Source organism: Homalodisca vitripennis, chromosome 4 (genome assembly GCF_021130785.1).
Source record: "Homalodisca vitripennis isolate AUS2020 chromosome 4, UT_GWSS_2.1, whole genome shotgun sequence".
Classification (NCBI taxonomy): Eukaryota; Metazoa; Arthropoda; class Insecta; order Hemiptera; family Cicadellidae; genus Homalodisca; species Homalodisca vitripennis.
In genome coordinates, this window is record NC_060210.1 from 133846562 (window position 1) to 133874382 (window position 27821).

The 27821-nt window shown below is 32.6% G+C and overlaps 1 protein-coding gene across 1 annotated transcript in view; it reads left to right on the forward strand.

Annotated features, from left to right (window-relative positions):
• The first annotated feature begins 1377 nt into the window (after positions 1-1377).
• Positions 1378-27821, forward strand: part of LOC124360201 (dual specificity mitogen-activated protein kinase kinase 7-like) — a 29103-nt gene continuing 2659 nt past the window's right edge. The window contains exons 1-8 of the mRNA XM_046813603.1: positions 1378-1629; positions 12969-13114; positions 15178-15294; positions 15483-15710; positions 19457-19636; positions 22405-22628; positions 24912-25079; positions 26986-27192. Of these exons, the coding sequence (XP_046669559.1) occupies positions 1479-1629; positions 12969-13114; positions 15178-15294; positions 15483-15710; positions 19457-19636; positions 22405-22628; positions 24912-25079; positions 26986-27192 (1421 nt within the window). The 5' untranslated portion in view covers positions 1378-1478. The remainder of the gene's footprint in view (positions 1630-12968; positions 13115-15177; positions 15295-15482; positions 15711-19456; positions 19637-22404; positions 22629-24911; positions 25080-26985; positions 27193-27821) is intronic.

The following is a 27821-nucleotide window of genomic DNA, read 5'->3' on the forward strand; positions in this document are numbered from 1 at the left end:
AGGATACTGGCTAATTTATCAATATTCAGCAAAAACCATGAAAGGCATGAATAATAAAACCCAGTTAATAAAATAACAAGATAACAGGTTTTAATAATCTCAAAACAAACCATTCTTTTCGAGAACATATAATTTTAAAACTTACATAGAGGGAAATGTTTTAATGATTAAAAGTTGTTCAAGATACAATATTCATGCAATAACGAAATTGATTTCGGTTTACAAAAATCAGGTTCTTTGATTGTTGGCTCTTAGCTCCCAAATTGCAACAGCGAACTTCAGAAAATGGTATATAAATTCGCAGAAAGGAGTATATCCGAGCTTGATAATATAGTAGTCTCTTTAGACCCAAAATTAGATAAATATTTGTCTGAAACCTTTTTAATACGAGAAGAATATTTTTTAATTTTCATAAGAATTAGCCCCAAAAGTTTTACTGCGTTACCATCTTCAATAACAGCTTTATCTAGAAGTGCAATACAATCATTCTGTTTATGGCAAGTGGAAAAATTCATGAACTTAGTTTAAAAGCATTAATACGAAGACGGTGTCCACTGAAATACAAATACTGCGTAGCATTATTTGGTTCAACATATGAAGATACTCCCAAAACCTTTTAAATGGACAATGAAGAAGTCCCTTAGCACAAGTAAAGTATCGTCAGCAAACATAAACAGTTCACTTCTTTGGATACAATTCGAAAGACTATTTGTATACAGGATGAAATGTAAAGGTCCGGGTATTAAACCTTGTGAGTTGTGGAACTCGAGGAAGTAAATACGATTCATCAGAATTGTTGTCGAGGAATTTCATTGTTACCATCATCTTGGCATGTGACTTTCACTAGCTGCCGACATCAAATAAACCTTGATATGGCATAATATGCAGTGTACTCCGAAGACATGACGTTTACTATTTACAAGTAATTCGTAACTGACCATATCATAAAGGCTTTCTTTAGATAAACGAACACACATTGTTGTAAGCTTCTGATTAAGTTTTTACAATTTTCCTGCTTCCATCACTAACACAAAATGCCATTTTTCACTTAATAGCATTATGTGTTCAATAATCAAACTTTGTGACTCTATAAAACGTTAATTCAACACACATTTGGGAGCGGCTTAAGTCATACTAATACATCAGTACAGCATACACCTTACATAACTTTGATTTATTAGTGAATATTACAAGGTATACAATTAAAATTTTAATTTTAAGTAGGAAACTTTCATTAGTTTGAAAATATTGATAGTCCTCGTGAAAATTAATTTTTACACAGTTTGTTACAAATGTATTGGGAATTACATGAATTTCTGTTTTATAATGTTGGCTATACTGGAATGTTGAAGTATTGAGTTTGGTTGGGGAGGCAGACAGTCAGTAGGGATTCTAAACAAAATATCAAGGAGGCCGTGGGATGTAGTAGGTAATGATAAAAATGTAACTTGTGTTTTTATTAAAGTGAATTTGTAAAAATGGCTAGTTCGTATTTGGAAAGCAAAATTATGGATTTGCAAGCACGTCTCCAACGAGAAAATGAAGCTAGTGAAAGAGACCACATGTCACCCGAGATAGGTGGAGGATTGGGGAGCCCTAGACCTGGATCTGGAAGAAGGCCCAAAATATGTATGTAACCTTTACTTTGACTCTGGTTCTCTACAACTTGGAATTTGGTTGTTTAATTTCCCCCAGTTAGTTAAATGTTTGCTTTTATCTCTCACGTCTTGCAATGCACATATTTAATTTATCTCTGGAAACAACCAAATAGGTTATTTCCCAGAGTCAAAATATTATCCATTTAGGTCTAGCCTAGTAACTAAAAAGGTGCACTTAAGCTTATATGTTGCATCATTTTTAGACCCTTTAGCAAAGTTGCACATAACAAGAGTATTTCTTTATTTATTTCCCTGATAATTTACTTCTGTATGACCAATATCATCCATCTCTTGTAGCTACCTCTTCATATTTTGGATAGGCCAAGCTTGCCTCTACATTGCCAAAAATTACAATCTAGAGCCTTTGGTGAACTTATGAAATGAAGTCTTTCTGTTAATCTTGTACTTATTAATGAACTGCTGTCATAGTCCTTGTGTTTAATCCTAATAGTATACTATGGTAGCAAACAGATTTATAACAAGTTTAGTATGCTATTTACAATCAGAATATTTTAATTCCAGAATAATTTATATAAATATAAAACATCAAATTTATATAGTTTAACAGCTCTAGTATCAACTATTCCAATATACAACTTCTAATGTGTATGAGATATTATTGACAATCTCATCTGTATTATAACCAATGCATTAATTAGTAATTTCATTCTAGACTTAACCATAAAAGGACTAGGCTGCAGGATAACCTATCTATGTTGTGTATCTATAAAATGTAACAAACAAAACAGTTACTTTTTACTGTTTTTAAGGATATATGATTATACTGTGGTGGTGGCCTCTTATTATACTGCAGCCGCAGTAGGGTAGGGTACGATAAGTGGACCCGGTTTTTTATATAGAAGAATGTAGTCTTTGATACCTAATATTCGCATCTCAAATCCTAGACTATCAATCAATGTAAAAGTATCTATAGTCCTCAGTAACAATCATATGCTTTAAATATGAATTTAAGGTATCAATTTACAAAATCGTGACCATGGAAAGGTATGTTCATTTTTTTTTCCTTAAAACTACAATTTTTCCTGAAAACAATAGTGAAGAAAAAATTCGTCGGCAACGAAAATCAAAGGAGTTACGATTTTTTGAAATCCTCTGAAAACTCTGTTTTTGACAGTACCTCTGGCAATTTTACTGAAATGATGACGTTAATCCTGTCAACGATGCCTGCCCGCTGCGCAGTGCTGCGCACTGCTTGCTCTTTTAGAAAAAAAAATTAACTCGAGCTTGCAAAAGTCGAATCCCAGATCACGTGATGCCCCTGATCCTTAACCCTTCAAGTGTTGTTCGACAAAATTTTGTCGGTTATTTTCCATCTTTAATGCAATAATGCCCGAAAGGCATCAATATAATACAATGATATACTTTCCCCCCAGTTTATATGCACCTGTGATAATAACACTTGGCTATAAATGCCCAACCCATGAAAAAAAGTCCATTTTTCATGGTCACGGTATTGTAAATAAATACCGAATTTAATATTTATAGTGGTCAAACAAATTATTATAACAAACATTAGGAAAACTGAAGACGACCATATTTGCTCCTCTCACAGTTACAGTTGTTTATTTCCCACAAATTTCACATAATGGGGTTTTTGGTACGAGTCCAACATGTTAAAGCCACAAAAACAATTGGTATATTTTATTTGTCTTATCATCTTTTAAAACAATGTCTTGTAGTTTTCTAAAATTGACTGCCATTTTTAATAATTAAAATTACTTATGTAAAATTGAAATATTACCCTACGTGTATTATTTTAAAGTGTTTACAGCTGTTGATATATACTATTTAAGTTAATAATTCAAAATAATAAGTATTGATTGATTATATCGATGATTATGATTAAGTAATATCGTTTGCCGATTTCGATATAAAAAACCGGGTCCGCTTATCGTACCCTACCCCCGCAGTATAATAAGTGGTATGTATAAACGTAACTACAGAAACAAAATTATGTTTTAGGTATTTAAAATTATAGTATATAGGCTAGTTTGGCTGTTTTCATGTCTTAAACAGTAATAACTTTAAAATGATGAATATAAAATTATCCAGCTCATTGTATTTTTAAAATGTAACAAACAAAACAGTGTAACACTGTTACTTTTTACAATTTTGAAGTATAAAGTCTTAACACCTTTATTTTACGAGCTTTCATTATAGAGGGGGGGTATAACGTAGTATCAGAAACAGGATTATTAAGTGGTAACCTTTTACCGAGATAACATGTTACCAGCACCACCCTATTTCAGTAACAGCTGGCTGTTGCACCTGATTTAGCATCCCCATAGAATAGGGGGGTCATTATTCAGTGCATGTCCAAGTCCTGATTTAACACCCCTCTCGATAGTATTTGTAATAGTAATGGGCTCGCTATGCTCCTTTATTTCTAAAATATTGTAGTGATGGACAGGGTTTAAGCTAAGATGAAAATTTTCTTAGCAAAAATTCTATAAGCTCTATAAGGTGGGTTAGTCGTGAGGTGCATCCACTACAGTCAATGTGTTAAATAGAAATACAGTGTTAGTTACATGCTTTAGTATTCATTAGGAACTTTAATTGAATTTATTAATAAACTTTATCAATAATTTCATATTTTTCAACATATTTCACACAAAAATATATACAGCAAAATATAAAGAAGATAAGTTTTAGATCTTACAAAAAATTGGTGTACCAGTAACGTAGCTGTCACCTCCACAGCCCTACAACTGCAATTTTAATCCCTTAACCCTTCAACTGGTAGTGTTACAAACTGCTTGGTGACAGGCAGATTTTGGGCAGAATGGAAGCACATTTTCAAAAATTCATAAGAAATGCTGTTTGTCATTGAAAAATGTATGTTAAGTGCCGTAACTATAATGTTAGATTGCTATCTTATATGTAATTTCTTAAATATCCATAACAGAAATGTAAATTAAATTAAACCATAACAATGAAAAGTATTTTATGTTTTGCCTAAAAAAATAAAAGGCCTGGTATATTTAAACTTTTTTAGAACAAAATGAAAATATGTAAAATATGTCAAACATATTACTGAAAAGGGATATTTATAATCCATGTTACTTATTTTCTGTAAAATATGGAATTTTTTTAAGAAATGTTAAAATTCTAAAAAAATAAGGAACAATTTCTAAAATGTTAAGATATATGGCAATTTACATGTATATTGTAATATACTGTTTTTTAAATGAGAATAAAACATGCTTAAAAAGTTATCAGAGTTTAATTGAAATGCACTGTAAAAATTGTAAAGAAATAAAAAAGATGAACAAATAATGTGACATAATGACGTTACCAGATATAGACCTAAAATTAAAAAAAATATGTGTATTTATTATGCAATAACTATCTATACTTTAGTTGTAGTTATTCATTGAACACAATACTATAGAGGCTTTTACTATAAAAAAGGAATAATTAAGTACTATTATTTAGTAGGAAGCCTGAATTATGGCTAACACCTGGGACAGGTGAGAATCAGGGCCTATAAATCAGTAGCTGTTAAAGCAAACAGATGTCTGCCATTATATTTGTAATGGCTAGTTTAGAATGCGAAACATGAATTATAAGAAACACCTAGAACAGGCGAGAATCAGGCCCGATAGATCAGTAGCTAAAGTAAACATATGTCTGCCAGTATATTTGTAATTGCTAGTTTAGAATGTGAATCATGAATATTAGGAAACACCTAGAACAGGCGAGAATCAGGCCCTATAGATCAATAGCTGTTAAAGTAAGCAGGTGCCTGCAAGTAAATTAAATCATTTACGATTTCTTCAATGATATTATACATACTTGTTATATAGATACTTTATAGTTGACATCATTAGTGGATCAATTAAAACTTTGGATATAGTTCTGTCAAATGACTGTTTAACATGATAACATAGAATAAAATTTTCTCACACTATCAGCCCATACCTCACTGCTTTCAGAAAATGAGAATTAAGCCATTCTTAAATTTCATTTTAGAATGGCATAATTCATTTTAAAAACATGAAAAAACATTTTCATATTTTTAATATGAAAACCATAGTATTATAATTTTAGCAAGTAGTATATCATGGCATACAGTGTTGAATCTTTACTTAGATCACATACGGTTACTTGATCAAAATTACCATTTTCAAGAGCTAAGAGTAACTATTGTATCATAATATCTAGGCCTGAATCGTAGATCTGTCAGAGCGGTAGCTGACAATGACAGTAAATTTAAAAGATTCAAAAAAATTACAAACCTGAATTTTCAGAATTTTTTCTTAGATCTTTCCGATGGCAGGTTTCAAAGAAACTGGTTGATAGCTATTGTGTAAGTCTAGATTATTCTTTTTGTATATTTATGGTTACCACTCTGGACAATTTTAAGCATGAAGGAAAATCTTTTGTAGATTAAATGACAAAATTATTTTCAACACTTCACTTCAGGTGATACGATAAGAACGATAGGTGATAAGAAAAAACACAAGAAACCAGTTATACAATTCTAGCGTTCTTCAGATATTTGACTGCTGCATTGTTTGAGGCATTGACTTTTCAGCCTATTTCTTCCTCTGATGAGACGAAGAATTGGTTAAAAACATACAAGTTGTATGCTAGGTTGAGTTCCTTAGCTGGCTGGCAATTCCTTCCCAGTGGTTCTATTAAATGACAGTCCAAGCTGCTCTACATTTATTAGAGGAATTCTCAATGATTTCCTCATTTTTTTGTCTCTTAGCTTCTCTCAATGCTAACCTATAGTGACATCTTAGACTTTTTAGTAATGACAACAGTGTATCACTATTATTCTTAGTACGTATCTTTACAAATTAGAATATACTTTTTCATTTGCGCAGGCTTAGGAGTATACCAATGTAGAGTATCCAGCTTCTTTTTAGCATTGGTCTTCTTTCTAGTTTCATCGACTGTTTTTATTGCAAAACAATACTTAAACAGGTTCAAAATTAGTTAAAAAATCTATAACTAATTCGTACTAGTAGACTGACCATCTGTGTAAATATTAGTTTTCAGTACCTAACACAATTTTAAATTTACAAATTTTATCTTTTGTTATAGACCTTGTTCTAGAGACATTTATTCTGAGTGTTTTTTGGTTTGGATGTAGATAGTCATGATATATTTCAAATGTAAGGCATCATGATCAGAAAGATCTGGCTTCAAAAACACACCTGTAATCTTTAGCATTTAGATTAGACATTATGTTGTCCAGACAAAATTCACCACATTTTGGTTTATTGTTCACACACACACAAAACACACCAAATTGTATAAGAGTGTTTAGAAAAAGTTCAACTGTTCATTTCTTTGTTGTCACATCGAATTCAGCGTTTATATCCCCAAAAATATCAATTTTACATTTTAGGATTAATAAATACCCAACAGCTCTTCTAAAGACTGCAGAAGTAGTTCAGAACCACTATTGGGTGATCTATACAAAGAAATAATAATAATAATAATGTTTTAAGTCTGTAAATTCAACACCAGTAACTTCAAACTGGAATTCAATACAAAATTTACTCAGATCCACTCTTCCACATAAAATATGGTGAGCTAGAAAAATACACACACCTCTATGAATATGTTGATTGGGACAGAAAATTTTGCCTAGTGCAAGTCTATCCGGAATGCAAAAACCGATTTCATGAGATTTAAGCCAGTGTTCAGCAATGCAGAGTTATTATTGTTATTCTGTATTATATCTAATTCTTCTATTTTACTTTTCAACCCTTGAATATTAATGAATAGTAGTTAAAGGCTTAACCTATCTTGAGCAAGCCTCTTACCTTTTACATTGTTAGATTAGGGTTCACTATGTCACTTGAAGAATTACCTTGGTTCTGGAATTTAAATTATCATATAACTCCCTTGGCCTTTTAACAAATCTTGCCACATTCTCTGACCAGAAATCTGGAGAATAAATTTTGTCGTAAAATATGAAGGCACACCCACCTTGAAAGAAGGATAACTGTCAGGGTATCTCGAATTTTTTCCACTGTATAGTTTCCATTTTTTCCTTCATTTAGAAAGGCGTATATCCTCACACTTGATATTCGCACTGAACCTTAAAATAAATATGAACTTCTTTTGGTCAGTTATAGATAGGTTATGCTTACCAGTTGAATTCCTGGTGATAAATCTATTATATTCATTATAGAATGTATTATATTCATGTCTTGGCCTCTTAGGAATTTCAGTTTCCTTTGAGCCATTTTCCTTTTTTCTAATTATATCTTCTTCTCTTGCAAGTAAGTTGTGTTTGAAACCTATCATTGTCATTTACCACAACAATATCATCAACTCTGAGTGAGCGATGAACTGACTCCTCAGTGATTTGTTTCTGAGAACATAAACATACAGCCTGAGTCCATTGTAGTCTTAAGTTAATGTTCTTGTGAGATTCTCGATGTGAAATTAAATTTCCACTGTCCCTATGATTAGTTACAGTGTTACTAACTTTCAGTTTATCAGCGTAGGTGGCCTTATTGCAATCATATGTTAAGTAGTTCACTGATGACAGTAGTTCAGCTTGATTATTCAGAGCTGATTTTATACTCTCGTTCCCCTTCATTAAAAACTCATATGGCTGGAGTAGAATACAAAACTACACAAAGTACACAAATGTTTGAGATTTTTCTCTGAAAACGCAAAAGATATTTTCAAAATATAAAATAGCAGTTGGATGCATTATATCTTTAAAATGAAACACCAACCCAAATTCCACAACCCATTAGAACGTTAGTGTTTCAGGTTTAGCATTGTTTTTATGCGGATAAATTAAAGATGATTGCTAGTACAGGCGGCTGTCAATTTTGGGGCTGAAGTTAAAAATGCTGTTGTCATGAGCAGAATCCCGTCTGTCTTTATACTTGAGACAGTGATATGGAACTAAGGGGAGTTTTGGAATTATTAATACTATTATGGAACACTTTCTGTTCATGTTCCAGGTGATTCCCCTTTTTGAATAATGAGACAGAATAGTCTGTATAGATGGTAATTGTTATATTGATGATCACACATCAGATTAATACAAGTATTTTGTTATGTACACAGATGAAATTTTAGTCTATTTCTTAGTTCATTTTCCTTTCTTTTTTTTAAAATCACATAACTATAATATTCTTAAGAAATATTAATAATTTGTAGTTTGTTTAAGAACTTGTTTAAAAATATGTTTGAAATGGTAAATATGTGAGTTAGTCAAACATTTCATAAAAATCTTTTGAAGAGAGTTGAAGAAACTATAATGTTTTAAAAAAAAAAATGAAGAGGCGGATTATGGCTAAAGTAAGCCAAATTAATAAAACATTGTCAGCTTATTTTCACTTGTACAATCCGTTAGCCAGCTGTTTTTTATCATCCTGTTTAAATTCTCATTAGCAGTTCACAAAAATATGTTTATCATATGGACCAAAACAAACGCGTTCATTTTAAGTTTATGCAAAAGATAAATCATGTCTTATTGAACCCTTTTGAGTAATGAATCAGGAATTCATTAAATTTATTAAAGTAATTATGTACACATTCAAAACCATTTCAATAGGGCATTCCATTTTATCTTGGTTTGTTTTCTAATGAGCTAAGCTTTTCCCAAACATAAAAAAGTTAGAGAGTAACTATAAGTTTTACCAGACGTCCATTTCAATTTAAAGAGAAAACATCATTTGTATTAATCATATCTTAATCTGCTAGTATATAACTCAGTTCAACATGTATATTAATGTTGCAGTTACTGAGAATTTGGTTGTTTATGGGGTTTATTCTATCAGCTCATATTGCGTATCAATTGAATTCTCTTGTTAAATTTAATGCCACAGAAACTCATTAGTTAGTGGTTGCATAAATAACTAACCTAATGTTACATAACGAGAATTGTAAATAACCATTTTTCTATTTTTGTGTTGTTTATAGACACATGTATGTAACCTATTGTTTCATTTGTTTAAGTTGGCACTTGTCTGAAGAATAGTTATTTAGGACTTGGCAGATCTTTGGCTTCCCATCTTTGATAGGAAAAATTCTTAAAGATCAATTAATACTTTTATCCTATGTTATGCTATGTTTAACAAAAACATTATTTAATATAGTAAAGAATGCTGTACCGCCATTGCGTGGAACTATCACTTACACGTCATGAACAGATAAAATCAAAATCTTTAATTCATTTACAATTTTAAACACATCAAACACAACGCAAACATTGTAAAATCTATTAAGCTGAGTCCAGATTGGGCATACATTTGTGATGAACGTGTTCGACAAACATAATATTCTTTGTCAAACTAAAATATTATTTGCAAAAATGTTTGTAGAACATTTATTTATTTAGATAGATGTTAGTTGAACAAATTATGGTATTCACTGTGATTTCAGTGATTGCGTTGTCAGAGGAAATGGATGTTGGTGCACTGCGGTATTTACTTGCTTGTACTGTTCTTTCTGCTGCAAATATCAGGTATCAGCCATCAATGGTGTTGTCGGTGCAGACTTGATATATGGTTGCCACTTCTCCATCTTTACTCGAATGTTCATTTTGAATTGCTAACAACATTAATAGGTTCTGAAACTTCAAAATGGAATATGGGCGCAATAAGTACGGGAACCAGATGAAACACAATGTGGGGTGGGGGGGGAGGGAATCATGTGACCAGCCTTACAATATTCAGCCTTATTGTGTTCGTTCTGTGGTTACACCAATACTAATCTGGTTATTTCCATTGTAAATCCCATAAGAATTTTTCTATCCACAGAAACTAGTAATAGGAATGCTGAAATAAGTTTAAACTTTGTAGAAAACTTGATCTTATAAATATCTTGGCTAAGTTCATAGGCTAGCGTGGTATGCCATTTTGTTACATTATGGTGGCCGTTCAAACATAAACAAAATTCACAACTCCATTATTCACGAACCTAGAGAAAACACAAAAATTGTTCAGGAATGCTTATAACTTTTTCTAAACTATAATCTTTTTGTATATCTGGAAGGGTTTTTAATAATATAGTATACATCTAAATTCCATGAAATTAAATTATTAATAATTCAGCTGTCTTGAAATCTACCTACTTCTTCTTTGGGGTCCTTGGACTGATATGAAAAGAAATTAATTGTTCACATCGAAAACACAAAACTTTTGTAAAATTCTGTTATAAACTATTAACAGTTTGGAAATAATCAAAAGGATTTAAAACCATGGAAAAAACCCTTTTGAATAATACATTTTTATTGGACTTTTTGTTTGTTGGCAATATTGAATTGAAGAGGTGGTGTTATTATTGGTTGCATTTAGCATTAAGCTATATCACAATAAAATATTTCATAAAATACTAGCTGTTACCCGTGGCTTTGCACGCAATCTTTAGAACCGAAGTCCTTATATTACTTAGTAAAAGCAATTATGATGTAATATGATGGGAGTTCTATAAAAATTTTAAAACGTAAGTAGGCATACATCAGGTGGATATTATTTAAGTACGTGGTAAATAGTATCAGAGTTTAACTTAACTTAATTATTATATCATGTTTGGCACGTGTAGGAGCATGTCTGGTTCTAATTAATTATATACATAACGTCACAGCTGAATCTGCCTCGTCATCCCGATAAAAAAAAAACACAAATCTCGGATCACACAGGTCTCGGAAACTTACTTCGGTCAAAAAGTGTATATTTCCAGTCAAGTATATATATATATATATATATATATATATATATATATATATATTTCAGGTTTAAGATATTTCCAGTACCATAGTAGAGTTTGCCTTGTTGTTCTGATGAAGAAAAAAAAAATATACTTACGTAGGACTGAGATGCCTACTTCGGTTAAAAAGTGCCTACTTAAGACCGTTTAAATTCACTTATCTACTATGTCACAGTTTAGCTTGCCATAATGCCTCGATCAAAATACTATATACGTTCGATTATCTAGTTCTCAAAAATCTATTTTGGTCAAAATCTTGTTGACATAGTTGAGTTTGCCTTGTCCTGATGAAGAAAATATACACATAAGTAGGACTGAAAAACCTATTACGACCTAGGGGGAAGTCCTACCTACTTACTATGTACTTTCGGTATAAGAGGGAAATCCTTTTTAAAGTTTTGCAACATTCCAAAATAATTGTTATTAAAGTTTTGCGTTACATTTGTTTTTTGGACTGTAGCCAGGGAAAGAATGAATCGTTGAGGCATGTTAGTATTCATTTCTCTGTTTTTCCATAAGCCATGTAATATCATAATGTTAAGGAAGCCCACCAGTTTAAAGTAACTTATGTGAAAACATTCATAACTTTGTTCATTAAGGTTAGTTTTATAACAGTATGTAATGCATAAGACGATTTTAATTCGTCACTGGCGCAATCTGAAGTAAAATTTATATATTAATGTTTTATTTACTATCTGCATTACACTACCGATCAAGCACTGTTTACTTATTATTGATAAAATTTAAATGTAAACAGATGTTTCAGAAAGTTTGTCTAACTAAAGCTGTCAACAGCTGTTAAGTGCCAGTTTAATTTGAATTATGAAATGTAAAAACTACAATTTTTTCTGAATTCCAAAATATTCCAGGTAACTTTTCTTAACTTTTTCTTCATAAAAGCCTTCCTCAGATTTCAATGAACATTTTACAAAAAGAATTGTCCAAATCGGTTCAGCCGTTCTCGAGATTGGCGCTTACCAACACATTTAGCGATTCATTTTTATATATTAGATACAAAATAGACCACAACATTTAAAAATCCGTTAACTCTCCTATTAAAAATCTGTTATTGGTCTACATTGAATGATTTTAAATTACAGACTTAATTATTATTGTTGTGTAAAAATTAGAAATACAATTTTTCAAGAACTGTTATTTACTCTCTTCTTCAGATTTAAATTAAAAAATGCATAGATACATGCAACTTGACAAATAAACTAGCACAGCCCAGAACATGGCAAAGTCAATTAAAATTTTGAAATGCCGTTAATCAAACCGTTAATCTGAAAACAATAGGATAAAAAGTAAAACATGAACAAAGCCACACGGCACAGTACACTGTGCACGTGTTGAAGGCAAACAAAAACTGAGCAGGCACTACAATCTTACAACCGAAGCAAAAAGGCTTTACAAGTTCCTAGTTTTAATTATCAGTAGTCTATGTTTTATGAGTTTTGAAAATTTTTTGATGTTTTTCATTTTAATATTTTGTAGGAATCATGATTAAAACATGACTACTAGTAGAGTCATACACATGTTTGTATCATAAAAATACATCAATATGGATGTATTAAGTCTGATTTCTGTTTGTTACAGTGGAAGTGGGAACGCCACGGAAGGCCAAACCACCTTTCGACTTACCCGTTATGTTTGCCCAACCTAAAGTACAAGATGCCAATGAAATAGATGGTAAAATGAAGGAAATAATGCAACTCAGTGGGATTCTCTGTATTGATGGAAAGGTAAGGTTAATAATTGTTAATAATTAAGTTAATAAGTTAATAATAATCAACTTAGATTGATTGATTAGTGACATACTACTGAAGCTTATATAAATAAAGTAAATATTTTCACCTATACGCACTGTGCTAAAGGTACTGGATCGTTTGTTTCACAAACGAGTATTTCAATTTCTTGAGGAAAACATGTTGCTTTCTTCTTATCTGTTTGGCTTTTGTCTCAACATGAGTGCAAGTAATGTTATATGTTGTTTTACCATAGCATGTTTCACAGGCATGTTTAAATGGAATTGAGAAGTGTTCTAATATATTTAAGATCTTAGGATCTATTTAGGACAGTCACCTTTCTTAGGGAATTAAAGTATAGGGAAGTTTTTGTCAAGCCCAGAGCCTGTTTATTTATAATAAGGCAGCTGTTAGGCTTATTTGTGGTGTAGGTCATAGAGATCATTATAAACTTTTTTAATACTTGGGATTACATGTAAAGCAATGCATTGCCTTCTATGTATATGTTAGCCTGTTTGTTATATGTAAAATGTAATTTTAATTGTTTCAAAGACCACTAACGTGTTCATCGATATATAATACTTAATAAAAAGTTATTTAGTTACTATAAAACGTAATTTTAGTCACATACAACAAGGATTTTATACTATCTGTCAAAATGTTTAATCTAAATCATTTATCAATTTGTAGGCTTGGCTATTTATTACTTTTATTATTTTTTTATTATAGGCTACACAAAGTAGATTAAGAAACATGATAAAATATGCATATAAGAAACATTTCATTTTTAAACCACATTCCAGACATGACAGTAGGGTACAGTACAACCTCATTTATCTAGGTCTCTGTGTATTACCGATTGGTTTTCAAGAGTGGAGGCAGTGAGTTTATAAAAAAATTTGTGTTAAATTTCAAATTGTAATGTATTAAGCTTACAAGAAGTTGATAATTGTAAATTTGCGATATGTAAATGATTAGCTTCAGACCGATAATTTCATCAGTGCCAATAACTAAGGAAATTGAAAACTATTCTGATAATGAAGAACCAATTTATTCTGATTCTGCAGCTAGACCGGTGATAGTTGGACATTTTATGTGCGCAAATAATAATGGCCTTGAAACATCTGTGATGGTACTTTCTGGGAAAAGTGATAAACAAAAGAGACTGACTTGAGTTTTGTACAGAAACGGTAAACAACATTTCTTTTTATTTGTTTTTTATACAATTAATTTCTGTAAACGAAAATTATAAATTGCCTTTATAAACACTTCTGGAATAAAAGTTATTCTCTTTTTTGCCAATTTGTGGCCAAGAGTACTAGCTTCAGCTCTATGAAAAAATATACCACTTTTATATGCGTTGTAGACCTGATCTGTACATAGGCCCATTTCATCAACAGTTTATTTAAATTTAGCATTAAAGGCTTTAACTGATTCTACAACATATGAGAGTTTTTCACCCAGTAACGTTAAAAATCTAATGCCATAATGCCTTTTGAATTTTTCAACCGACACTTGCATGAAAATCATGTTTCTTTATAATTTTGTGGTAACCTGCAGATGACTTGTCACTCTTAAAGAACGATTCAATCATGTCCTTTTTCTGTTCGATTTTGTGTATTATTACTTGGCCGTCATTGTACTCATTGGACAAATGAGATAACTTTTCACCTTTTTCTAAGCATTTCAAAGTTCCATAATTGTTTCCTATTGCCAGTGTCACGTTTCTGTTTTCCCAACATCGCACTTTTCACTGTTTTCTCAACTTGCATTGTATACATCAATCACAGATACTTGTGCAATCAATGGTGACAGGAGGATGTGAGTGACTACGTTGTTGTGCAATCTCACGGACATTCAGAGACTAGAAGACAAACAGCTGACACTCATTACACTGAGTGCTGGATTACTGGGCTTCTGGAAATTTAGTATTTTGTTTTACACCTTCACAATTACTGGAACGTTTTATGGTTAAAAAATAATAACAATTATTGTAATAGTTCTTTTGTATTTTATTCTTACTTTATGCATCTCACAGTGCTTGGCTTGTTGTTTTACAGAAATACCACACCGAGATGACCAAAGATCTAGAAGATCTAGGCGAGTTAGGCAATGGAACTTGTGGTCATGTTGTCAAAATGCTTCACAAGCCTAGTCAAAGAGTGATCGCAGTGAAGGTAAATTACATGATAATTAGTCAGATTACACTTCCCATGCAATGAAGGTTTGTTGTAGACTTTTGAATAATGTGGAGAACTAAGATAAAAAGATGATTATTGAAGTGCAGTCTACTATTTAATTGAAAATGTTAATTTAGTGATAGTAAGAATAGTTCTCTTTTCTAAAGACTGGTTTATTGATGTAGCAAATGAGGAGATCGGGGAATAGTGAGGAGAACAAGAGAATCATCATGGACCTGGACGTGGTGCTTAAGTCACATGACTGCAAGTATATAGTGCAGTGTCTGGGCTGCTTCATCACGGAAGCGGACGTGTGGATCTGCATGGAACTAATGGCCACCTGCTTCGACAAGCTGCTCAAGAGGCTGCGACAACCTATCCCCGAGCACATCCTTGGCAAAGTCACATTGGCGGTGAGTTATTACCGGTTGTCTCACTGATGGAACATTCTGTATTTTCAAGAGATGGGCCAAGGAATAGTTCCAACATTTTCTTACAACATGTGCAATGTTTGTAACTGAATGTTTCACAGGCAAGAAATGACCAATGACGAACTGCCGAAATAAGTTGCTGGGATTCTAAACAGTTTAGTAGAATTTTTTTTTACGCTACTGCCCTATAATAATTTTTAGTATCAAGGAGAAATAGTTATACTTCAAATTTTACTCTTTTAAGCAGAAACTGTTAATGTAAAATTTCTTTTTAAACAAAATTGTCAGTTATTTTTAATACACTTTATTTAATGAAATATTTCACAAACATCTGAGGCAAGACCAAAAATTTTGATTTCATTGTTGATAGGCTTATTTATGTAACTGAAGTCTATAAGTTCTGTTAATTTGATTGTTTGAATGAATTCTATGTCAAGTTTTTTTAAATTTTAACAAAAATGAAAGAAGTAAAAAATTAATTGTTGACGAATCTGTGGAACTCAGAGAGGTTGAAATGAAAGGAACAGTATTGTATCACAGAATTTCTATTTGATTATTATGATTGTTTAAGAATTAATATTTTAATACTAAAAATGTAATATTTTAAATTTAAGATATCATGTCCTGTCTGTCCTATGTGATCATGCTTGCTTCTCTGGTTTTGACTTGGCAAAGTTTGTTATCAGCAAACTGGTGACTTTTATTTGAAGTGTCTTAAATATCTGAAACAAGGAGAATTCGGTTCAAGGTATTCATTCTTTTCTAGCATTGGAGTCATGAAAATTTGTTAAGCCTCTAGGTTAGCAGTTGTTTGGATAAATGTAATTCTAAAATGTCAACTTATAACTGTTGGAAACCAATAGTTTGTGACATATTGAAAGTTTTTAGTTATAGTAAATACAACAAAATTCATAAGGCATGTAATATACATTTAATTTATGCATATTTTGATTTGATTGGTTAAAAGTCGTACATATATAACCAAGTACAGAAATATTGTTTTGTAAATAATAATAACAATTGTTTGTGTACTCTCTTTATGTAAATGCATTGCTACATGTGTGCGCTGGCTTTGTGTGGACAACAGCTGCAAAAAATGTTTTATACTTAAAAATAAAAACTGGAGGTATATAACCCAAATAAGAAATATCATGGTTTTGTAAATAATTTAACACGTTGACTGCTGACGGCAAATACATGTAAATTGCCCCAGAACCTAAAGTCTAATATTTATTAATACACTTACCATTTGCTATCAGAGGCTGATTTATGGGCAGATAATAACGTCTGTGATCCAAAATGGCGGATTACATGACGTCACAGATTGACCCGCGGATCCGCGGGGTCAGCACGCGGAAAGAGTTTTGTCGCACAGAGCGCGGCTAAAAAATCTAATAACGCGAGTGGCTACCGTAAAAACAATCCAATTTGAAACTATTTCTTATATAGTGCAAAACAAAAACAAATAAAACTATATACAATATTTACAAGGTCTTGAGGGCATGGCTTTTACTGCTGGCCTGCTCTGTGATGTATGTCAAAACAATTGACAGCACAAAGTCCTGGTTTACCTGGACAAACAGAACATGTATATGTTGTCATCTTCCTTTTCTTTTCATTCTTGTAGCATACCCTACAATCTTTACGTTTTCTGTCACCCTTTTTATCCCGTTCTTCATTTTGTACAAGTTTGTGGGTTGTGGGTTGGGTTTCTTGGCGGAGTAATGAGAGGAGCTTGCTGCTTTGGGGGTAAAAGACTCTCTATCAAACTGCTTCTAAAGTCGTACAAAGAGAGTTTTTTTGTCAATCGCATGCATATTGTGAAGCTGCGTGGCATTTATTACGATCATTTGCATCACATGAATAAATATCTTTTTATACCATCGCAAGGTTTTACGCTCGCAAGGATAATAAGAGAGCATCTGGTCCGCTCGGTCGATGCCTTTCATGTGTGCATTGTATTGCACTATTGGCAGGGGCTTTTGGATTTCCTGCCCTCTCTTGTTCACAACCGTGACCATTTCATTTTCGTACTCGTTTGATACGTACATTACAGTACGTTTGTCACGCCATTTCCCGACCATAATACCTTCTGCATACTGAGCTTGTGTTTCCCCTTTCTTTAGCTGGGCGCTTTTCACTGCTGCCGGAATTGTGTTTCCTATCTGCTCTCAAAGTTCCAGTGCAGTAGGTTTTTTCAGAGAGAAGCTTAGCTGCCAATTCAAAACTATTATAGAAGTTTCCCATAAAAATGGAGTGGCCATTTCCAAGTTTACCTTCCATGAGTTTCAACACTACCTTAGATGAGTGACCTTTACCAGACAAATCTCCGTCTTTACCAGAGTAGATTAAAAATCTCAATGTCAGTCCAAAAGGCTCAGTAAGAGAGTATAACTTCACTCCATACTTATGGCGTTTGCCTTTTATATATTGGCGAAACACCAATCTTCCTCGCCACAACACCATGGCTTCGTCCAGTGACAACTCTTTACATGGATAGTACACCTCATCCATCTTGTTGTTGAAGTGGTCAACAATTAGTTTCACCTTTGCTAAACGATCAGTTTCGTTTCCATTTTCTGATGAAAAATGTAAGCATCTGAGTATGAGGAGGAACCGATCTCGGCTCATATACTCTCTAAAAAGTGGCAAATTGTACAATCTATTTGTTTTCCAGTAGTCCTGGAGTCGGTTGAGACGAATTGAGCCAGTATGCAAAAGTAGGCCTAGAAAAGTTTTTAATTCTGCCACTTCAATGTCCTTCCATCTTGTGACACGAGATTGTGTAGTTGTTGTTGGTCCACAAAATAGTTCTAGAGCATATTTGTTTGTTTCAATGCACACTTTTTCAAGGAATGGGTCGTCCATCAACATAAAAAACCAGTCAATCGGTGAACCATTACCTGGTACATCTACTAGCAATCTATTGTTTCCGGTGAAAGGGATCTGTCTTAGTCCATTTGTATTATTAGCCCATGAAGGGCTTATTACAATATCTTCACTATCACTACCCGAACTGTCAACAGCAGTGTTTCCACTGGATTCACTATCCACATCTGATGCTTCATCGTCAGTAGCACTATTTTCTGTAGCACGGTTGGCAGACATGGTGAAATGCGATATAAAACTTGTATAATACAATAGTACAATGTCACTACACATAAATAAACAACTCACTAAGAACGCATCACTTGCACATGCTAAAAACGCGGGAAACAGAAACAAAGTACAAGTCAAGGTCAACTCGGAACCACACGCCACGCTCAACGAGTACGAACCGTCCCGGCCGAGAGCTGGGCTCACACACTGAGCAATAGTCGAGACTATGGCAACGCCCCGCGGATCCGCGTGGCGCGCACTGCTACGCCACCGCTTACCCCGCGGATCCGCGGGGCCCGCACTGAACGTGTTAAGTTGGTATATTTTATTTTTGTTTTATTTTAGTACATCAATGTAGCTCTACATCATCTATGTTAATTACTGATGCCCTAGTGACAGCTGTTTAGATGATTGCTAAAACATGTTTAGTAGGCTAGTTCTTCCAAAGGAATATTTTATGTCTCAATAGTTTTTCTTCATACTCAGTAGTGGTTTATAATATTTATTGCAAATACTATATATATTTTTAATAAAATAGATTAGCAATAAAAGTAGTAGAGTTTAGTCTATCAAATGAAAATAAAAAGTAAAAACCTTATGTTATCAGTGTACAATTTCTATTTGAACAGACTGTAAAGGCGTTACACTATCTCAAGGAGAGTCACGATGTCATCCACAGAGATGTAAAGCCTTCAAACATCCTGATAGATGAAAGAGGCAACGTGAAGCTGTGTGACTTCGGAATTTCTGGCAGGCTGGTAGACTCAAAAGCGAAAACAAAAAATGCTGGTTGTGCTGCTTATATGGCTGTAAGTATAAGTGACAAAATTATTTATAATGGTGCAGTTTGTTGTTAAATGTATGATATTGAAGGATAGTTTGTTATATTTTTTGTCAATAATTAACTGTTATCTATATTATATTATTTTGTATTTGGCCGTATCTGTCACATATGCGTTTAAATAACCAAACTAACACATGATCAGAAGACCAAATACCTGTCAAATGACTTTTTTTTAATCGTAAAAAGTGAGGGCTCTGTGGTGTAATGGTAGCACATTCACCCGGCAAGTGAGAGATCCGGGTTCGAGTCCCGGCGGAGCAAGTACTTTTTGGGATTCAATGTTTATTATATATATTTGAATGTTTAAGGCCTGCAAAAAGTTTTGAATTGATAAAGCAGTTTTTATCTTTTTAAACTCATATACTAGATTAACATATTCGTTACGTTAAATATTATAATTCTAAATAATCTGAAGTGTTGTCAACAATCCTTTGCTAAGAGTCAATAAATCCGTCACTGTCATTTTCGTCCATATTCCTAGCTCTACCACTACTCAGACTGGAACAACTAGGCTGAGAAGGATCCATTTTGGTAACAACTCGAAAAACATGAGTTGTTTTTCTAACTCAAAAAAGTGCTGGAAGAGGAGTAAATTCAACAGATACAGTAATACAAACTCTCAAAATAACTATATTTTATAATGTCAGGATATACATTTTGTTCTGAGAATAAAAAAATTATATTTATTAAAATAAAAATAATTTTTTTTTAACCAAACCCTATTACAAAAAATAATATCTGAAAATATACCTATTTCATCAATGTTTTAACACTTTGAGTGCTGGCCCTAAATGACATGTAACTCTGTAGAATGCTGGGCGTTTTTGGTGGTTTTCAAAAATTTATTAAAAAAAAAGTATTTAAGGTATGAGAAAAATACTTGCATGCCTTAATTCAGCTTACTTTCGTCTTTCTTTTAACGTGAGATTGTTAGTGGTTTTTTAAAAAACTACACATAAAAAATGTTTTTTAAAAACATTTATTTTTGGAAAAAAAATTATTTTTTGAGACAGTTTTTTTATCTAACTTACTAAACTAAGCATATATACAATTATTTACAATGCCCCATTTACAAATATAAACTGTCCTTTGCATAATACAAATCATGTTTTTATGTTTTGTAGTTTTTTTGAGAAAAAACTATGACGTCATATTGATGCGTCGGCATCACTTTCGCTGTCAGCACTGTTTTCAGCATCTGTAACATAATAATATACTATGTAAAATATGAATATATTTTCATTTTATTCATAAGAATAGAATATTAGTTGAATAAAGTTAATTTATTATAATACAAATTATAGTTTGATTCACGAAAACAATAACATAACCAAACTTTTAGACTGATGTTTATATGATAAATAGACTTACTTATTCTTACCTGAAGTATGTGTCTAATCTTCTTCCATTAAATCAGGATCAATGTCAGAATCGTCAAAAATACTATCTACACCAATAAAACTATCTTCATCTAATACATCACTGATCGCAACGTCGTTCAAGCTGCGAGAAGCCATGATTGCGACATCGACTGCCGGCTGCAACGAACGTCACGTCAGCGGCACGTAAACAACGCGACCGAAGTTGCTTTGTCATTAACCTCATACAATACATCTGACGCTTTCTAGCGGTGAATTGTGTTACTAAAAACCCAAATAACATTGTAGAGTAGGCAAAACCCGTTTAAATACGGACAATGTAATATAATACCAATTGAAATGACAACCACGTAAAACTACGGGATTAGCATTCTTCGGAAGTTTCGCCGTTCCGTAAAATTACGGGATTAGCACTCTAAGTGTTAAAAATGCTGAGAAAGTCATAATTGATTTACTTATTCTAAAACCTGTGGGAATCATGGAAACTACAGCTAGAGCTAAAGTAGAATTATGAAAGAATATTTGTATATACAAATGTGTTTGTGTATATCACAATAACCCCTATATAAAAACACTCAATTGACCATGGTTGCTCCAGAATTGGAACTTTTGAGCAAAGTTTGCTACAAAAAATAACATTCCTATGGCATTATTCAACTGAATTTCGCTGATACAACTGGTTTCCTGCCGTAAATCTTAATTTTTACATTGTAGTTTTTCTTGTACTATTTTATGTAGCCAAATAAAGAATGGTCAGTTAGACTGATAATAAGAAACTCCCAGAATGATACACTGGTTTTTGTCATTGTGCAGCATGTTTTTAGATTTTTTAAAAATAGGTGCTTAAATACTAAGTAATAAGTGTTTTATATAAGTTTTTTTGTTAGAAACTCGAGAAATTTTTAAAAGTAATAAAAATATGCACTTACTAGAGTATTGTTTTTTTTATTTGTACATAAATTCAAAAATGTGTATTGTAAATTTTTTGTTTTCTAAATTTCACTTAATGTAACTTCAAACATGACTTGAGATAGTAAGATACTGTAAATGTACAAAATATACACAGTTTTGTAATGAACAAAAGAATTATAACATATATACATTTATTTACAACACAAAAAAGGTTTTTTGATAAAAATGTAAAGTATGTACTACGTTGCTGCTAGGACTTATTTATCCGGCGCTCAACTTGGGAGAGATATGAAGCATATTTCTTTCTTTTCAAATCATTGATCCAGGATGAAATTATTCAAATCTCGAGCTTGATGTGCACAACAGAATGGTGACATAGCTATTATTAAACTGATTATTTTAGTACTATATCCATTTCTAAAAGTATACATTTGAATGGCAGCCCGAGCGGATAGACCCACCCGATCCTCGGAAGCCGGCGTATGACATCCGAGCAGATGTGTGGAGCCTTGGGATTACTCTGGTGGAGCTGGCCACTGGAGTGTTCCCCTACAAAGACTGCAAGTGTGACTTTGAGGTCTTGAGCAAAGTGATGCAAGACGATCCCCCTTCACTACCCACCGATAAGAACTTCTCTACTGACTTCCAGAACTTTGTTAAAATGTGGTATGTATTATTAAACAGTTCAAGTACTGAAATAATGTACTTGGTATTGTAATACTTGGAATTGTTTGAGTCATATGGATATGTAATCAAAATAATTAGGTGGATTCTATTCTGTATCAAATCTAGCACCCTTTGACTGCCATGTGAACAACAGTAGCTGAAGAAGTATCTTGATATTTGGCAATGACAACAGTAAAATCAAAACGACCTTGTTGCAGTGTTGTTGAATCAGGCGGCAAACTTCTATGGTTTTGGTATTCTAAAGGATATTGTTCCATATGATAAATACCTTAATATTGGTGACAATTATTAGAAAAATAGATATAATGTATGTAGTAAGTTCAGGCTGTAAAAATAGTTACAAAATTTTTTAAAATATACTGTATATAAAAACTTATGTAAAATACATAAGCCTTGTATAGTACTGTATTTCTCAGTATTTCTTCTAACTGACTGACTAATAGAAGCAATCTAATTAAGCTAAACCGTTACACTAATGTATATTATTCACTGTAGCCTTACTGAATTCTACAAATCATGTAATTATTTGCCATTGTCAGTAATGAAAACTTGAGCTATGTCAATAGTTTATTGCTATATCTGATAATACAATCACCACAATTCAGTTGCCCAGCGGACCCGAGAAAAACAACATGTGATGAAAAATATATGTTTTTAATATCAATTATGTACTAGTATTTAAAAATACATTAAATGTCACAAAAAGTCATATATACTAGGTATGTTTAAAAAATAACATAAATTTTCATTTCTTGAGAAATATTTATATATTCGTCTACATTAATGTTGTCACCTTCAAAATAGTTCCCATTAGATATTATGCACTTGTGGCAGTCCTTCTTTCAATCCTCAAAAAACACTTCTCTAACTTGGGTCTTTAGCACGTTCATGCGATACACTTTTAATGTCATCTATGCTTGCAAAACAAAGGCCCTTTAAGGTTTTCTTTATTTTTGGAAATAAAAAAGTTACACGGAGCCATGTCTGGAGAATATGGAGGCTGGGGCATCATTACATTTCTGTTTTTCGCAAAAAATTCACGAACAAGCCATGAAGTGTTAGCAGGTGCATTGTTATTGTGCAAAAGCCAATGAATTGTTTTGCCACAAACCCCTGTGTTTTTTCGGATTGCATTATGCAAGCGGCGTTGAACTTGCAGGTTGTTAACCGTTTATTAACTCTTTACTAACCGTTTGACCCTGTGGCAAGAATTCATGATGCCATTATGTTATTATAATCGAAGAAGGCAGTGAGCATAACCTTCATATTCGACTGCACCTGTTTGATTCTTTTTCGGTCTATGCAATCCAGAATACCTCCACTGGGATGATTGAACCTAAGTTTCGTGGTCATATCCGTAAACCCATGTTTCGTCATCTGTTATAACATGTTTCAGTGATTCTGCATCGTTGACTTTATTTAGTGACTTCTGAACAACTTCTATTCACTGTCGTTGTTTCAGAATTAAAAAATTTCATAGCATGAACCAATTGATATGCCAATATCACAAGTGACTTCTCTGATTATAATATGGCAATTGTTCATAACTATTTCTTTTTTCATGTTTCATCGGTTGTTGATGTGTTGGGGCCTCCAGAGCATTTTGGTCATCTTAAATGTATACATCTTTGAAACATGTATACCTCTCATAAGCCCTTGTTTTACTCATAGCAGACTCACCATAGGCCTTTGTAAACATTTATAACACTTTATTTCATTTCTCACACAACATTTGATACAAATTCTTTGATCCATTTTTTTTTAACAAATGAAAATCTCTGAGTTCATAATAAATTAAATTTAAGCCTAGTTATGTTAGAAAGTGTGTACTCTTGATCAGTTTAAGGATAAATCATAATTGTAATAATATTTTCTATACACATATATCCCATTGTAACTTCCTATGTGATGTACATTTATGTGTTTTCAACATGTTCAACATGATTCCAACAGTAATTGGGAGTTTGAATAAATTACATGTAATTTATTACACATTTTACTTGTATAATAGTCTTACAAAATTAATAAACAATATAAATTAGTGTCAAAATGTTGAATATTTAATCTTACCAGTCTTAGTTTAACTCTAAATAAAAATTACTTACAGCAATATTATGAATAGGCCATTTAAGATATTCAGTTCTTAATGGGAAATCTTGAATCTCCAGTACAAAACAAATATAAATGATATTTAGCTATTCCTTAGAAGAGTGTGAATTTTTCTGTAGTTTATCACCTAAATATAGTTCTGGTGTGTTTCAGCCTGACCAAAAACTATAAAAACAGGCCCAAGTATAAAGAACTGCTGGAGCACCCGTTCCTCAAGCTTTACGAGAAGGAGAATGTGAATGTAGCCGCATGGTTCGCGCAAACCCTGAGCCAGTGTGAGCCTCCTCCTGCCCCCGCCCCGTTCACACACATGTCCTCAAGGTTAGCTATGGAAATAGTTTGCTTTTGTTGATCGAACAGTTACTGTCTATTGCATGACGGTATGTTCTTGTGTTTCAATTACATTGGTAACTGAATTTTACAAATATGTATTTACTGTAATCGTATTAAGATAAACACTTTAAAAATTGTTACAAAATTATTGGAATGGTCACAATTGACTTAAGTCTAAAGTAAACGTAACCAAATCAGTATATGCAGATGTTTCAGTAAAATGCCTTATGGGATTTTACCTCAGCCACTTACATATGAAATCCATACCTAAACATCCCTGGGCAGAGTAAGGCTGAAAAATATCGGCCCCTTCTTTTTAAATACAAAAAGTTTATATATATATATATATATATATATTTACCAACACTTTTCAAGGCTATATCTCTAATACAAAAAGTTTGTTGATTTTTAATTGTTTTTAAGTACAAAATATATTGTGAATGAAGAAATAGTGGTGATGTGTGCAGCAAAAAAAAGAAAAAAAGTATGAAATCTTATATAGCAATATAATATTTATTTGCATGTGCAAAAAATAAGAAAATTCCAACATGGTGTGTCTAAGATTGTGACCAAATATGTCAACTATGACCAATTAAAGTATTTACTATTAAAAAAAAATCAGTGACATGGTTCAGTATCAATATCTAAGGAAAGGAAGGAAAAGGAAGGGATATACAGCATCTTAATTGGACCATGTTACCTGAAAATTCTGTATCTGCCATAACTATAACGGACCTATCTCCTATAAGACTTTGCTATGGCTCTTTTTGCATTTGGAGTCTACTTCATTCAGTGAAAACTATTAATTTATGGTGCTGCGGCTATATGGTTCCCAGCCTCTTCTGGTGAATCTAAGTCACATATCTTTGAATTGTATTAGCCATCTCAAATTTTAGAGCACCAATGGAGGGGTTGTATGTATGAGCATTTATTACTAATCTGTTACAGCTGGTACAGCTGTGTAGACTTTCTCAGATGGCTTCCAATTGTCTACCAAAATCAGCAAATACATTTCTTATCTTGTTAATTTGCCATTCATTAATTTACGCAACGAGTTTCATTTACTTATTCATCATGAAATAGTAAAACAAACACTGTTGAAATACAACACTGGTAAAAAAGTGCTGAATATGTTTTAAGTACTCCTAGTTACTGATAGGTAATGTGGAAAGGTAAATAACAATATTTTGATATTATAAATCTGAAAGTCACAAACACTCCTAACTGTTAAAGAAGTTTTGCTAGGAGAGCCGATATTATCATGTTGTTTCACTCAACTATTGCTTTATATTACTAGGTAACTGCCACTCACCCTCGGATAATTCATTAAATAATCTCAGCACAACATTTTTAGTTGACAGCATCTCGGTTTGATTGGAGAAGCTCCTATAATCAATGTTTGATATTGAAGCACTAGTTAATTTGATGGGTTTTTTAAACTGACTACTTAATAATTTAAACTATCTTGAATTGTAAACTAAAAAAAAGAAAATTATAAGCAGTACTTGTTTTATATCAAATTTATAAAGTATATAGTTTTATTTATTTGCATAAAACTGTCTCAAAATTGGTTTACTTGTTTTGGATAAACTAGGAGTTTCTATGAACGTGTTGCATATAATCCTGTCTATTCTAATTAAATAAATATAATTCATGCCATTACAAGTTCCAAATTCTGGATCAGAACCAGTTAATCTCTTTCTGACTGTCTAAATATCTGATGAATGGGAATTTGTAGTCACAGGAGAGCTTCAAATACATTGGAATCACAATACACAAGAACTCCAGATAACTTATTTTTCCAAATTATGACTTAACTAGTGACATTGTGAATTGGTCTAATTTAGGAGGGCTGTGAAAAGCACATCTTAGACCTTGCTACTTACTTATACAGGTTCACACCACCTCCACCCTCCCCATCTACACGTCGGCATGTGCCTATAGCTCTACATCACCACCGTTCCCTATCGGAGACTGGCTCCTACAGTAACGGGGAGGTGGCCTGTGAGAGGTATCCCCCGTTCCGAGTAGGGGATCCTCCGCCTGTGTCACCCCGCTACCACGCCACCCCTCCTGACTGGGACCGTAATCGCATGTACAGGTATAGACAATTTACTTTATAATCAAAATATATTTTGGAAATATAAATAAATGTAATATTTTACGTGAGCTATGAATAAAACATAAGAACTATACTGCAAGACACTTTGTTCCCTAATGGTCATACAATTTTTATACACTCCTGCACATTCTCGGCATTTTTGTGAATTGTAAAGTACACAAGAAATTAAATAAGAAATAAGAAAATACAGGCATATCCATATATTGTGAGGACACATCCATATGTCTTGTTTTAAGCATTAATGTAAGTAAGTGCGTGAAATTGTACATTGTTAAAATATTTAAAACTATACAATTATATAGAAGATTTGATCCTTTAAATAATTACGATTTTGTCTGGAATCGTCTTCAAATGAAATCAAAGGTATTCAAGTGTTATAGCGCTCTTAAAAAAGTGTTGTCACAAGTTACAATTTTTGGAAATAATTCCATAGCATACAATTGAATCTGCTGAATGGCTTGTGTTTCTAGTTAAAATAGGACAACACACATAATATAACAAACAGACAAACACTCAGTTCAAAAAGACGTATTAAAACATGTAGGTTCAGAAGGCCTATGTATATAATATATATATATACATGGCACAACAGCGAACCGTGATGTCGA